This window comes from Lotus japonicus, chromosome 6 (assembly GCF_012489685.1).
Source record: "Lotus japonicus ecotype B-129 chromosome 6, LjGifu_v1.2".
Taxonomy (NCBI): Eukaryota; Viridiplantae; Streptophyta; class Magnoliopsida; order Fabales; family Fabaceae; genus Lotus; species Lotus japonicus.
Window position 1 is genome coordinate 21,157,541 of NC_080046.1, and position 13,140 is coordinate 21,170,680.

The following is a 13,140-nucleotide window of genomic DNA, read 5'->3' on the forward strand; positions in this document are numbered from 1 at the left end:
ATTCTGATGAAGATGAGCTGACTCTGATATCCAGAAAGCTCAACTGCATCTGGAAGCACAGGCAGAGCAAATACAAATGTTCATCAAAGGACGAAAAGTCAAAGAAGCATTTCAAACCAAAGAAAAGTCTGATGGTAACTTTTGATGAATCAGAATCAGAGGATGTTAACTCTGATGGTGAAGTCCAAGGACTCATGGCTATTGTCAAAGACAAAGGAGCAGAGTCAAAGGAAGCTGTTGACTCTGACTCAGAATCAGAAGGAGATCCAGACTCTGACGATGAAAATGAGGTATTTGATTCTTTCTCAACTTCTGAACTTAAAGATGCTTTGTCTGAAATTATGGATAAATATAACTCTCTCTTGACTAAGCATAAAAGGTTGAAAAAGAATTTCTCTGCTGCCTCTGAAACTTCTGTTGAACATGAGAAAATTATTTCTGATTTGAAAAATGATAATCATGCTTTGATCAATTCTAACTCTGTGCTTAAGAATCAAATTGCTAAGTTAGAAGAAGTTATTGCCTGCGATGCCTCTGATAGTAAGCATGAATCTAAGTATGAAAAATCTTTTCAAAAATTCCTGGCTAAAAGCGTAGATAGAAGCTTGATGGCTTCATTGATCTATGGCGTGAGCAGAAATGGAATGCGTGGCATTGGGTATTCTAAACCAATTAGAAATGAGCCCTCTGTGCCTAAAGCTAAATCTTTGTATGAATGCTTTGTTCCCTCTGGTACCATATTGCCTGACCCTGTACCTGCTGAAGTTGCTAAAAACCCTCGTAAAAAGGGATCTTTCTCTATGACTAAATATCATGCAAATATTCCTTTAAAATATCATGTTGAGACACCCAAGGTGATCAGAACCTTCTGGGCTAACTAACAAGAAAGGACCCAGAAAGTGGGTACCTAGGGATAAGATTATATATGTTGCAGATATCTTCAATAGGTCCATCGAAACTCCAACCATGGAACCTGGACAGTGGATGCAAGCAACACATGACGGGAGAAAGGCATATGTCCCAAGATCCAAAACTTGAACCTGAAGGTGAAGTTGATCTTGGAGGCATCAGTAGAGTAAGATTTGGTCAAGTCAAAGCTAGCTGAAAAAGCTTGTAGAGATGAGCATGACCGGTTCAGAAAGTAACAAAGACTCAGAACTTGACGAACCAGAAGCAACAACATCAGAAGATGCTTCTACAACTTCTGACTTGCGTCATCAGAAGAAGAGTAGGCTCCTAGCTTCTCATTCTGAAGTATCTAAAGATGAAATTTTGTCCAGAACGGAGATGTCACCAGAACCACACTTCTGCTCTCATCAGAAGATATGCTAATCAGAAGCCAAGTATCCCTTGGTATTCCTTCTGAGGGGGAGTATTTCGTCTTATGCTCTTACTATTTTTTTTCCCACCTTCATTCTTTTTGCTTATGACAAAAAGGGGGAGAACTTATAGTATCTTGACAACTCCTATATTATTTAGCTCAGAATCTAGATATTACTAACGTTGATATTAAGTATTAGATTCAGGGGGAGCTTAGCTCAGAATCAAGCACGAGTCTTGGATTCAGAAGGAGCAAGATAAACTATACACATCAGGATAAGTTTTAACTCTGATACCTTATACTCTGAGTGTATTCAGTTTATTTGTTTAGAGTTGTTCATCAAAATACATGGTTTTGTCATCATCAAAAAGGGGGAGATTGTAAGATCAAGATTTGGTCATGTGGTACAACTCTATGTTTTGATGATAACAAGTATTTATTTGTGGATGAACAACTATGATACTCTAATGTTTGTCTTGAGTGTTTTGACAAACAGGTTCTGATTCTGACACCAGAAGATATATTCGTCAGAAGTTCTGAAGATCAGAAGATCAGAGGATCAGAAGATCTGAAGAACAGAAGTTCTGAAGATCAGAAGATCTGAAGAACAGAAGATCAGAGGATCAGAAGCTCTGAAGATCAGAAGATCTGAAGATCAGAGGATCTGAAGATCAGAGGATCTGAGGATCAGAGGATCAGAAGATCAGAGGATCAGAAGATCTGAGGATCAGAAGATCTGAAGACCAGAAGCTCTGAGGGACCAGAGGCTCTGAAGGTTCAGAAGCTCTGAAGGTCCAGAAGCAGAAGTTACGAAGGTCAGAGGATCCAAGCATCCCTCTGACTCTGATCACCAAGCTTCACAAGTTCCAACACGAAGCATAACTCTGATCAGAAGTAAATGGTTAAAGGCAAATGTCTCTATCGAGAAGTACAAGAGCAGTGTACTATTCTGAAATGCCTACCTACCAAGGTTCAGCCACAGCAGGTTCTGGAAGTTCCAGAAATGCCCTCCAACGGTCATATTCTCTCAACAGAAATATCCTTTGCACCTTGGACTATAAAAGGCTGAAGAAAAGAAGAAAGACTAAGAGAGAGAAAACAAAGAGCTGCAATACAAGAAAAGATTCAAGCCTCTACTTTCTTCATCTATTCTTATTTGGTTTACACTCAGCTTATTTAGAAGCAAACCTTTGTAAACACCAACCTCAAACAGTTGTTTGATTTTCCTTAAGGGACCGGGTAGGTCAGTATCCTTAAGAAGACTAAGAGAGTGAATCTTAGTGGTGATTCCTTTAGGAGATCAAGGTTGATCGGATCCTAGAGAAGACTAAGAGAGTGAATCTTAGTGATAGCTAAGTCAGTGTATTGTTAGTCACTTGTAGGTTTCAAGTGCAGTTGTAACAATTATCTGATTAGTGGATTGCCTTCATTCTAAGAAGGAAGAAATCACCTTAACGGGTGGACTGGATTAGCTTGAGGGATTTATCAAGTGAACCAGGATAAAATACTTGTGTGCTTTTCTCTTCTCTCTATCTTTATCCGCTGCACCATCTATCTTAGAGAAACCGAAAAGATTTACCTTAAATCTTAAGGGGAAAGTTTTTATATTGAAAACGCTATTCAACCCCCCCCCCTTCTAGTCGTTTTTCACACCTTCAGATGGATCAGAACCTCTGACTATGATGCTTCTTTATCAGAAGATGTCTAGTCCAGAAGGTAACTCTATCAGAGTTTATGTACCCATTGGTGCTAACTCTAAAGCTGAGATAGTAAACGTGTGTCAGTATCTCTGATACATAGTTCCTTGTGCCCGTGCTGACAATCTGTTGTAATGAGTGTTGATGTGCTTATCTCCTGCGTGTGATAGGTGTATTTACTGTTACTATCATGTCTTTAATTTCTAACCGTTGATTTTAAATTGCTTTTTGATCAACAACGGTTATTTGTCAAAACCCACTATACACACACGTTCTCCTACACTTACGGTTTTACCTTCTCTCTCTTCAGTTTTTCAAAAACTTATCCCCACGATCTCTCTCTCTCTATTCATCCTTCTCCTTCAACCCAAAACCTTCAACCGACGTCACGATGGTGAGACAAACCAGAAATGAAGCTGCAGGTGCAACCAGGTTCCCTCATATGGTAGTAGGCCAAGCTACAGGTCAATTGGGTCCTGAAGCTCCAAATCAAGGTCAGGCTTCAGAGAAGATGATTCCAATTGCATAACAGGGTTGTGCCGTTCACTGCGTTTATGCTCCGGAAGAACTCCAAGTGCTTGCTGAATGGAGATTCGACCTGGATAATATAGCTGCAAATGGGTATGATCTTCAACCTGAAGTTCAAGTTCAGGGATGGGAAGAGTATTTCAACAGGCTTAGAGGTCCAATTTATGACAAATTGGTCAAGGAATTCTGGAAACACGCGGACTGTGATGATACACAAGTTGTCTCCTACATTGCTGGAAGGAGGATAATCATCACTGAGAAGTCCATTGTGAATTTGCTGGGTGCACACACTGGAACTGGGTATAGATTCCAACTGACAGAATCGAAGTTGAAACCCAGAACAAAGGAAGAAACCAACAAGGCTCTTTACACCAACTACAAACCTGGCAAGAGTGACTACAAAGTGATGGATCTTCATCCCAAGCTAAGGATCTGGCACAAGATTCTGCTTCACTGCATCAACCAGAGGCCAAAGGGAAGCTCTCCTGATTACATCAACTTCTGCCAGAAGGCAATGCTGTTCTTCATTCAGGATAAGAGGAAGATCTGCCTTCCTTTCTTCTTGTTCTCTTACCTGAAAGAATGCATCAGGAAGTCCAGAACCACTGCCTCCATCAAGTCTGCCATCAAGTACATCCCCTTTGGGAGACTGCTTTCAGATCTCTTCATTGAGAGTAAATTCGTAGAAGATCTGATCAAGGCAGGATGCACAGAGGATCTGTCTACAATTGTCAGTGATGTCTTCACATCCACATCTTTGAAGAAGATGGGATTGGTCAAGAAGAAGATAGCCCCTGCTCATGAAGATACTTCTGATGAAGTAAGACAAAGAAGGGTGCCTCTGAATGATTTCCCTCTGTGGACCCAAGCAGACAACCCAGAAGCTATTTTGTGCTACATTGATGATCTGAAGCAACAAGGGTTTGAGATTGATGTAGACGAGTTCTTCAGGCGATTGCCACCAGCTCCAGAGTTTGACTCTCCTCCCAAGAGAAAAGTTCAGAGAAAAATGGTCTTGGAGGAATCTTCTGAGGAGTCTGATGTTCCTCTGAAGAAGAAGAAGAAGGCTGACAAGCCTAAGAGGAAGCACGATGAAACCACCAAGCCCGATGATGGTGATGATGGTGATAATGATGATGGTCCTTCCCCTCCAAAGAAGAAGAAGAAGCAAGTCAGAATTGTGGAGAAGTCTACCCGTGTGGAACCTGCTGCTGCAGTCATCAGAATGGAGACTTCTGCCAGAGTGACTCGGTCTGCCGTGCGTTCATCAAGTAAGTCTGCTGTCACTGAATCTGATGATGATTTAAATTCAATTGATGCACTCCCCATCTCTACACTTCTTAACCGCACAGCCACCCAACTCACTCCAATCCCAGAGTCTCAGCCAGCTGCCCAAACCACATCTCCACCTAATTCCCCAAGGTCTTCATTTTTCCAACCTTCCCAAGAAGAAGCACCTCTGTGGAATATGCTTCAGACTCCACGTCCCTCTGAACCAACCTCTCCAATTACCATCCAATACAACCCATTAACCTCTGAACCCATCATTCCTGAACAACCAGAACTTGAACAACCAGAACCTGAACCCAGAACGTCTGATCACTCTGTCCCCAGAGCATCAGAACGTCCTGATCATAGAACTGCTGATACAGATTCTTCCACTCCCTATACTTCTGTATCCTTTCCTACCAACGTTGCTGACTCCTCACCTTCCAACAACTCTGAGTCACTTCGTAAATTTATGGACGTCAGGAAAGAAAAAGTGTCTGCCATTCCAGAGTACTACCTCACAGTACCAAGCCCTAGGAGATACCATGGACCTAGAACAGAACGTCTAGTTGACCCAGATGATCCTATCCAGGCTGACCCCTTGCATGAAGCAGGCCCTTTAGCCCAACAAGTCCAACCTGACAAAGTTCATCAAGAGCCTATTCAACCAGAACCAGAAAACTCTGTGTCTAACCACTCTTCGGTTAGATCACCACATCCTCAGGTTGAAACCTCTGCACCAAACCTTGGAGCCTCTGAACCAAATGTCCAAACTTTTGATATTGGCTCTCCTCAAGGTGCCTCTGAGGCAAACAGCAGCAACCACCCAACCTCTCCTGAAACCAACCTCTCCATTGTTCCCTACACATATCTCAGGCCAACCTCTCTCTCTGAGTGCATCAGTGTTTTTAATCATGAAGCTTCACTGATGTTACGCAATGTGCAAGGTCACACTGACCTGAGTGAGAACGCTGACTCTGTTGCTGAAGAATGGAATCGTCTGAGTACTTGGTTAGTTGCTCAGGTTCCTGTTATGATGAGTCATCTCACTGCATAAAGGGATCAGAGGATTGAGGCTGCTAGGCAGCGGTTTACAAGAAGAGTGGCTCTGCATGAACAACAACAAAGAACTAAGTTACTTGAAGCTGTTGAAGAGGCCAGAAGAAAGAAAGAGCAAGCAGAAGAAGCTGCACGTCAAGCGGTTGTACAAGCTGAAAATGCAAGATTAGAAGCTGAGAGACTTGAAGCTGAAGCTGAAGCTCTTAGATGTCAAGCTCTTGCACCAGTGGTCTTCACTCCTGCTGCTTCTGATTCCACTCAAGCTCATCAATTTGCTCAGAATGTTCCTTCTAGCTCTACACAGCCAAGTTCTTCCAGACTTGATATCATGGAACAACGTCTCAATTCTCATGAGACTCTGCTGATGGACATGAAGCAAATTCTTCAAGAACTCCTGCGTCGCTCTGATAAACCTTAGTTTTAGGATTTCTTTCGTTTTTCTTAACTTAATTTCTCTTTATTTCTATTTTCTTTGCATTACTTGCTATGTTTTGCTTACTAGTAGTTTATCATTGCATATATATAAATGACCTTGTGTTTGCAAAATCTTTTTCTTTATTCATAATAATTTATGTTTATTACATCATACATTTTGTCCCTAAATCTAGAATGGAGGATACTTCCTCATTCTTCTGCATTCTTGGCGCTGCTCTACCCTCTCTTTCTCCAGACGATCCAATGAATACTGGATGTTGTTGAGTTTGTTGTTCAGCTCATCTCTCTCCAGACTATCTTCTCTCGTCTTGAGTCTCTTTTCCATAGCTTCCTTCTCTTCCAGCAAATTCAGCTCAAGCTGGCTGAGTTCCTGAATTTCCTCAACGAAGGCAAGGAATTCTTTCAAATCCTTCTCCAGCTCTGGACAAAGGTCTTCGTCAAGCAGTGTCTTCGTCAGCTCGTGTATCGTTCGTGTACCATCAGGGTGCCGGATGTTAAGGAGCATGTCTTCCTCGAAGGCTTTCCTTCTGAGCTCTTCCAGTGCGACCATGTATGAAGCCATTTCTTTTTATGGTATTGATCGAGTTGTGAAGCTTACCCTCTTCTAAATCGCTTTATATAAGCTTCATTCTCTCCTTGGAAGTTATTGCTCCTACAGTTTCTCGAGGTTAAGTCCTTGGTAACTGAAGCTTCTCTTTACTCCCGTGGCCGGTGGTAAACATTCTTCTTTTGCATTAACTCCCTTCCTTAATACGCGTAACTCTCATTCCTACAACGTTTATTTCTCAATCTTTTCACTCAGACCTTCTCTGAGGGGGAGTACCTTGTACTTCAAGCTGAGTTTTTCACACCCCATACTTTTTGCTTATGACAAAAAGGGGGAGTACACCTAGTTTTTGATGTGTAAGTGTGATTTATTTTGAAGAATTTAAGAGTTCCAATTTTATGACCATAGATGTGTCACTGGGCAAATACAAGGAATACATTTCACTTCCTCTGAAGTGATTCTATTTGACTCTGATACCACTTATTGTTGACTCTGAATACTTATGCGCTCTGATTATTTTATTTCATCTATGTCATGCGCCTTCACTCTGAAATCTTACATTATTTAGCTCAGAATCTAGACATTTCTAATGTTTTCATTAAGTCTTAGATTCAGGGAGAGCTATGCTTAGAATCAAGCTGTGACTTGGATTCAGAATGAGTAAAATAAACTATTCACATCAGGATAAGTCTTATTCTATATATCTAACTCTGAGTGAATTCAGTTTATTGTTTAAGAATTGTTCATCAAAATACTTGGTTTTGTCATCATCAAAAAGGGGGAGATTATAAGATCAAGTTTTGATCGAGTAGTACAACTCTATGTTTTGATGATTACAAGTTAACATTTTAGTATGAACAATTATGGTACTCTAACGTGTTTTTCTGAGTGTGCTATTTACAGGCTCTGACCTCATTTCAATCTCACACAAATCAGAAGCGCTGTGCATAAAGAGTGACCCAAGCAACGCTTTCGCAACATCTATGTTCACTCTGAACAGTAGAAATGCTTCAGAAGATCTGAAGCCACACAAAGCTCTGATATGGACTCAGTCACTTGAAGTTCTGAAGATCCAGACGTTCTGACAACCAAGAAACTCTGAAGGTTCAGATGTTCTGATGGTGTAGAAGACTCTGAAGATCCAGAAGCTGAAAAGTGAAAACTCTGATGTCCAGAAGCAAGATGACTCTGAAGACCATGTACTTCCCTCTGAGTTCAGAATCAGAAGATACAACGGTCAGAGGATCTGTGCTTCCCTCTGACTCTGATCAACTGGCTTCACAAGTTCCAACATGAAGCATTCCCCTGATCAGAAGTCTACTAGGTTTAAAGGTCAAGTCACTATCCAAGTACAAAAGCAAATGTACTATCCTGACGACCTACCTAACATTCTCAGCCATAGCAGAAGCTGGAATTTCTAGAACTGCCCTCCAACGGTAGCATTTCCATGCAGCGTTCAAACCCTAATCCTTGGAGTATAAATAGAGGCTAAAAATTGAAAGATGCGGTTGGAAGAATCTCACACGCGCAAGCTATATTCAAAAAACCTTCTAAGCATTCTTTCATCTGAATTCATTGTGTTTACTATTAGCTTTTCAGAAGCAAACTCTTTGTAAACATTCTTTCTTAAACAAGTTGTTTAGTTACCTTTAGGAGATCAAGTTTGATCGGATCCTAGAGAAGACTAAGAGAGTGAATCTTAGTGTGAGCTAAGTCAGTGTAATTGTTAGTCACTTGTAGGTTTCAAGTGCAGTTGTAACATTTACCTGATTAGTGGATTGCCTTCATTCTAAGAAGGAAGAAATCACCTTAACGGGTGGACTGGATTAGCTTGAGGGATTTATCAAGTGAACCAGGATAAAAATCCTTGTGTGCTTTTCTATCTCTTATCTTAAGCACTTTGTTCTCGAAAGATTTGTTAAAATCTTTAAGGTGGAAGTTTTATTCTGAAAACGTTATTCAAACCCCCCCTTTCTACCGTTTTTCATACCTTCAGTTGGGGGTGGAGACGGTGGTGGTGGAAAAGATGGTGGCAATGAAGGCGGAGGAGGTGGTGGGTGGGGGCGGAGATGGTTGTGGCCAGTGACGGATCCAGAACTTTTGAGTCGTGGGGGCAGTTTCACAATATATTTATGAATCGAAACTCAACCACTTATTTATGATGCGGTGTTGAACTATTACGCCAGCCCACTTAATTTTGTGAGAGCAAAACACAATAAGAAGTAATAAAATATAAAATGTTTAGTGTAAACAATATATATATATAACATTAATTAAAAAAAATTAAAACAATTTGTGGGGCAATTTCCGCGCGCTATAAGCCCTACATGGATCCGTCCCTGGGTTACTCATGGAAAAATATTTAAAAGATTTACGTTATAATAAAATACTGAATACATTTATTTTAATATAAATGTGTGTATATATATAAGTGAATAAAAATATAAAATGAATTAATTGTAATGTGATTATATTTAATAAAAATGTGACTATATTTTAAAAAGGTGAAATGGAAGTAAATAAAAGTAACAGGAAAAGAAAAGGTCACAGAACACATACATGCATGGTACCGAGAAAAAAAAAAAGGGATAAAATTCATAGCACAGCAAGAAAGTCTTAAAAATCTATATTTATTTTTTCAAAAGGAATTTGTATTTAATAGATATGTTGATCACTTTATCGTAAAAAAATAAAGATGTTTAAGAAGAAGAATGTGATATTAATGATGTATCAAAAAAGATAGAGAAGAAAATGGGTTGGGCTTAGTTGGACAGTTTCTTGTTAGAGCACTGGGCCGTTAGAGTGGTTTGATATGTAACTTGGGGGCATTTTCAATATAATGGAAAAGTTATGGGGGCAACTTTGTAGAGAATTTAAAAATACATACTAGTATTAAAAGAAAGTCCGTAAACCACGTGGGGTCATTTGCCCCCACCATTGTGTGAGTGGGTCCGTCCCTGGTTGTGGCGGTGGTAGCGGCGATGGTTGTGACGACGACAACGATGAATTTGGTGGCGGCAGCAATGACGAAAATGAAAATGAAAACAAAAAGTCAAAATAAACATATATTCTAAATTTTAAAAATTTGAAAATGAAAAATATTTTCAGAAAATGAAAACAGGAAATGTTTTCCCAACCCAGACCCTTAATTTTTTATTTTTAGTCTCTTAGACCTTTGCAATAAAATAAGTTGAATTTTGAGTTATAGTGGTCCAAATGGGATAAATATTAATGGGTAAATTGTCAATTTGGTCCTTGAAAGTGACACTCGCCGATAAGTGGTTCCTAGATGATCTTTGTCCCTGAAAGTGATAGGAAACTTGGAAAGATAAGCTCAAAGTTGTAAACTTGGAAATTAACCACAAAAGTATAAACATTTACATAATTGATTGATGAGGTAGTTATGTGCAAACTTAAATGGAGAATTGGAATCCCCGAACTTACATCAAGAACTATAAGTTCCATAAATAATCAGAACCTAATGCAAAATTGATTCACGAACCTTCTAATTTCAGAGATCAAGAATAGTAGAAAACCAAATTCGTAGAAAGCATTTTTTTCTCCCCCAAACGATGGTGGAACACATGTGAACGACAAGGTTAAGAAACGAAATTACTTTGTTTGGGAAGCTTTATACGGGGCGGATCTGTCAGTTGAGGAAGAGAATTGAGGTACGGAGAGGTCCAAGACAAGCGCCTCAACGTCATCGCTTCAGAATATGCATCTTCTAGTCGCCCATGTTATTGTCTCTGAATGAATGATCATAAACTCTTTTTTTATAAGCTATTTAGAAAATAAATTATATATAAGCATAAACTCTTTTTCATAAGCTATTCAGAGTAACTTATGAAAATAAGTTCAAAACAACTTATAATAGATCATAAATTGTGTGCATAAACTTTCCTAAACACTTACTGAAACGCTTATGCTATAAAATAAGTTCAAATCTCTAACCGTCATTGTCTTTGGAAAGGACAAGCTGCCTAGCTAAATAAATATGTATTTGCTTATTGAATTTGAGTAAAAATGTATGGTGATAAGAACGCAATGAATGTGAGGTCCAAATTACACCATTCGGATAAGAGAAGAATCTAAAGATGAGAGTCTTATTGGGCCTCCTTTGCTTTCCCATCCACACTCCAAACACTACATTCAATTTTCCTCTCTAGTTTCTGCTGCAGCTAGCACCTACAGAATTGAATCTGTTATTATTATTCTAGTTCTCATCTCAACCGAGACGATCGAATAGGTTCACAAATGGCAGCAACCATAGCAACAACAATGGCCATGATCAACTCCAAGTGCCTCAACACCAAGTTGATGATCAACCCCACCAACACCAAACTCACAACTTCAAAACCCACCATTTCCTTTCAAAACCTGCCAAAGGGTCTGTCCTCCGCTGAAAACACCAGCATCTCCACCACTTCCATGGCCGGCACCGCCATTGCCGGGGCCATTTTCTCGTCACTAGTAAGCTGCGACGCTGCCTTCGCCGCTCAGCAGATTGCCGAAATAGCAGAAGGCGATAACCGTGGCCTGGCTCTGCTGCTGCCATTGATTCCAGCAATTGCTTGGGTGCTGTTCAACATTCTGCAGCCGGCACTGAACCAGATCAACAGGATGCGTAACACCAAAGGGGTCATCGTTGGGCTTGGGCTCGGGCTTGGTGGGTTGGCGGCGGGCTCGGGGATGTTGTGGGCTCCGGAGGCGTCTGCCGGTGAGTTGGGTATGATTGCTGATGCCGCCGCCGCCGGAGGCAGTGATAACAGGGGGCAGCTTCTGCTGTTTGTGGTTGCTCCGGCTATTGGTTGGGTGCTGTTTAACATCTTGCAGCCAGCTCTCAACCAGATCAACAGGATGAGATCTGAGTGAAGTTTCACATTCTTATAAATTAAGGGATTTTTGTGATGGTTTTGTTGTATGACTTTGCTTCAAGCTTAAGCTCCCTATATAAATGTAAAATATTTCCTCTGCATTGCATTTTTAGTGAAATTTTTAATCCTCTGTTTCCCTTGATGTCTCATTTTTAGTAAAATTTGACTCCTCAAATAGAAATAACACCTTATATTACCCATCATCTTCCATACCCCTAAGTCCCTAACAACTCTTGAGCATGCTTCTCTTCAATGAAGCTCAATAATATCTTTGCAATGAAATTTCATTTCTGCATTACTGCATTTGTTGTTGTGATCGCAGCAAAATTTGATCTATAGGTTCTTACAAAAATAATGAAATGGAATCTATAGATTAAAGCTATTTGGGCCAACGAATTTGAGTATTATTATTGACACATTTAAAATATGGTTTTAGACTTTTAGTACCTCACGATGAAATTCTACTGATTTAAAGCTTTGCTCCACCATGCAATTGATATTCTGCATATTATATTGCCCTCAACTATGTTTTGTTGATGTAGCAATGATATGTATATTAAAAACGAAAGATGTATCAAATGCAAGATAAATGTGTTATTGGGGGATCTTCGAGAGATCGGCTTCTCGAAAGAAGTTTTTGTACACTTGCAGATTCGTTATCACCATTCCTCAATTAGATCAAAATTTTCTAGAAGAGAAAGAGGGGGCGTGAACGGATTGCCTAAGATATAACTATAGAGAAAAGGCTTCATGAACTCAATAGAGTAGAAGGTAGAGAACTTACTCTAGTTTTTTGGGAAGAAAGAAAGAAAGAAAATTGATAGAGGGAAGGGAGGTTTCGCCAAAGGGAGAAAAAGGGAGCTTGATGTTTAATAATCCCTCAAGTGTATTTTTAGTCAGGGTTAGAAGCAGTTCTAGGTGAATGATTTTTCCCATGATGTAAAGGGACAAGTTTTTATGCACAAGGACTTTCTTGTGCAAGGTGACACAATCTACTTTTGACCTATTATTGTGGGTTAAGCGGTTTTTTTTTAAATAATTCAAAAAGCATATTTAACAATAACAACATTTAGTGCTAATATGCCCTTAATCTTATTCATCATCATCATCTATGTACCAAAGAAAGATCAAGAACCCTTGACCCATCATCATCTACCCTAACTTCCATGCCAAACCACCCAACCCCAAGCCAAAATCCAGTAATGCCCTTTTCTTGAATCCTTGTACAGAAAGCACCAAAACCCACAGATTGGAGGCGCGAGTTAGGAGAGGGCGGTGGTCATAGCAGATGTGGGTCGTTGCAGCGAAACAAGAATACAAAATAAAATTGTTACACCTTTGCATACCAAAACCCAAAAAAAAATTCTCGTATTTCCTTCAAAGAGAGTCTCCAGAACCCTCAAGCTC

The 13,140-nt window shown here is 39.9% G+C and overlaps 1 protein-coding gene across 1 annotated transcript; it reads left to right on the forward strand.

Annotated features, from left to right (window-relative positions):
- The first annotated feature begins 10,935 nt into the window (after positions 1 to 10,935).
- On the forward strand, positions 10,936 to 11,875 carry LOC130725868 (photosystem II core complex proteins psbY, chloroplastic-like). Its single transcript, XM_057577057.1, has one exon. It carries the CDS (start codon positions 11,114 to 11,116, stop codon positions 11,729 to 11,731), a length of 618 nt encoding a protein of 205 aa, XP_057433040.1. The 5' UTR covers positions 10,936 to 11,113; the 3' UTR covers positions 11,732 to 11,875.
- The last annotated feature ends 1,265 nt before the right edge of the window (positions 11,876 to 13,140 follow it).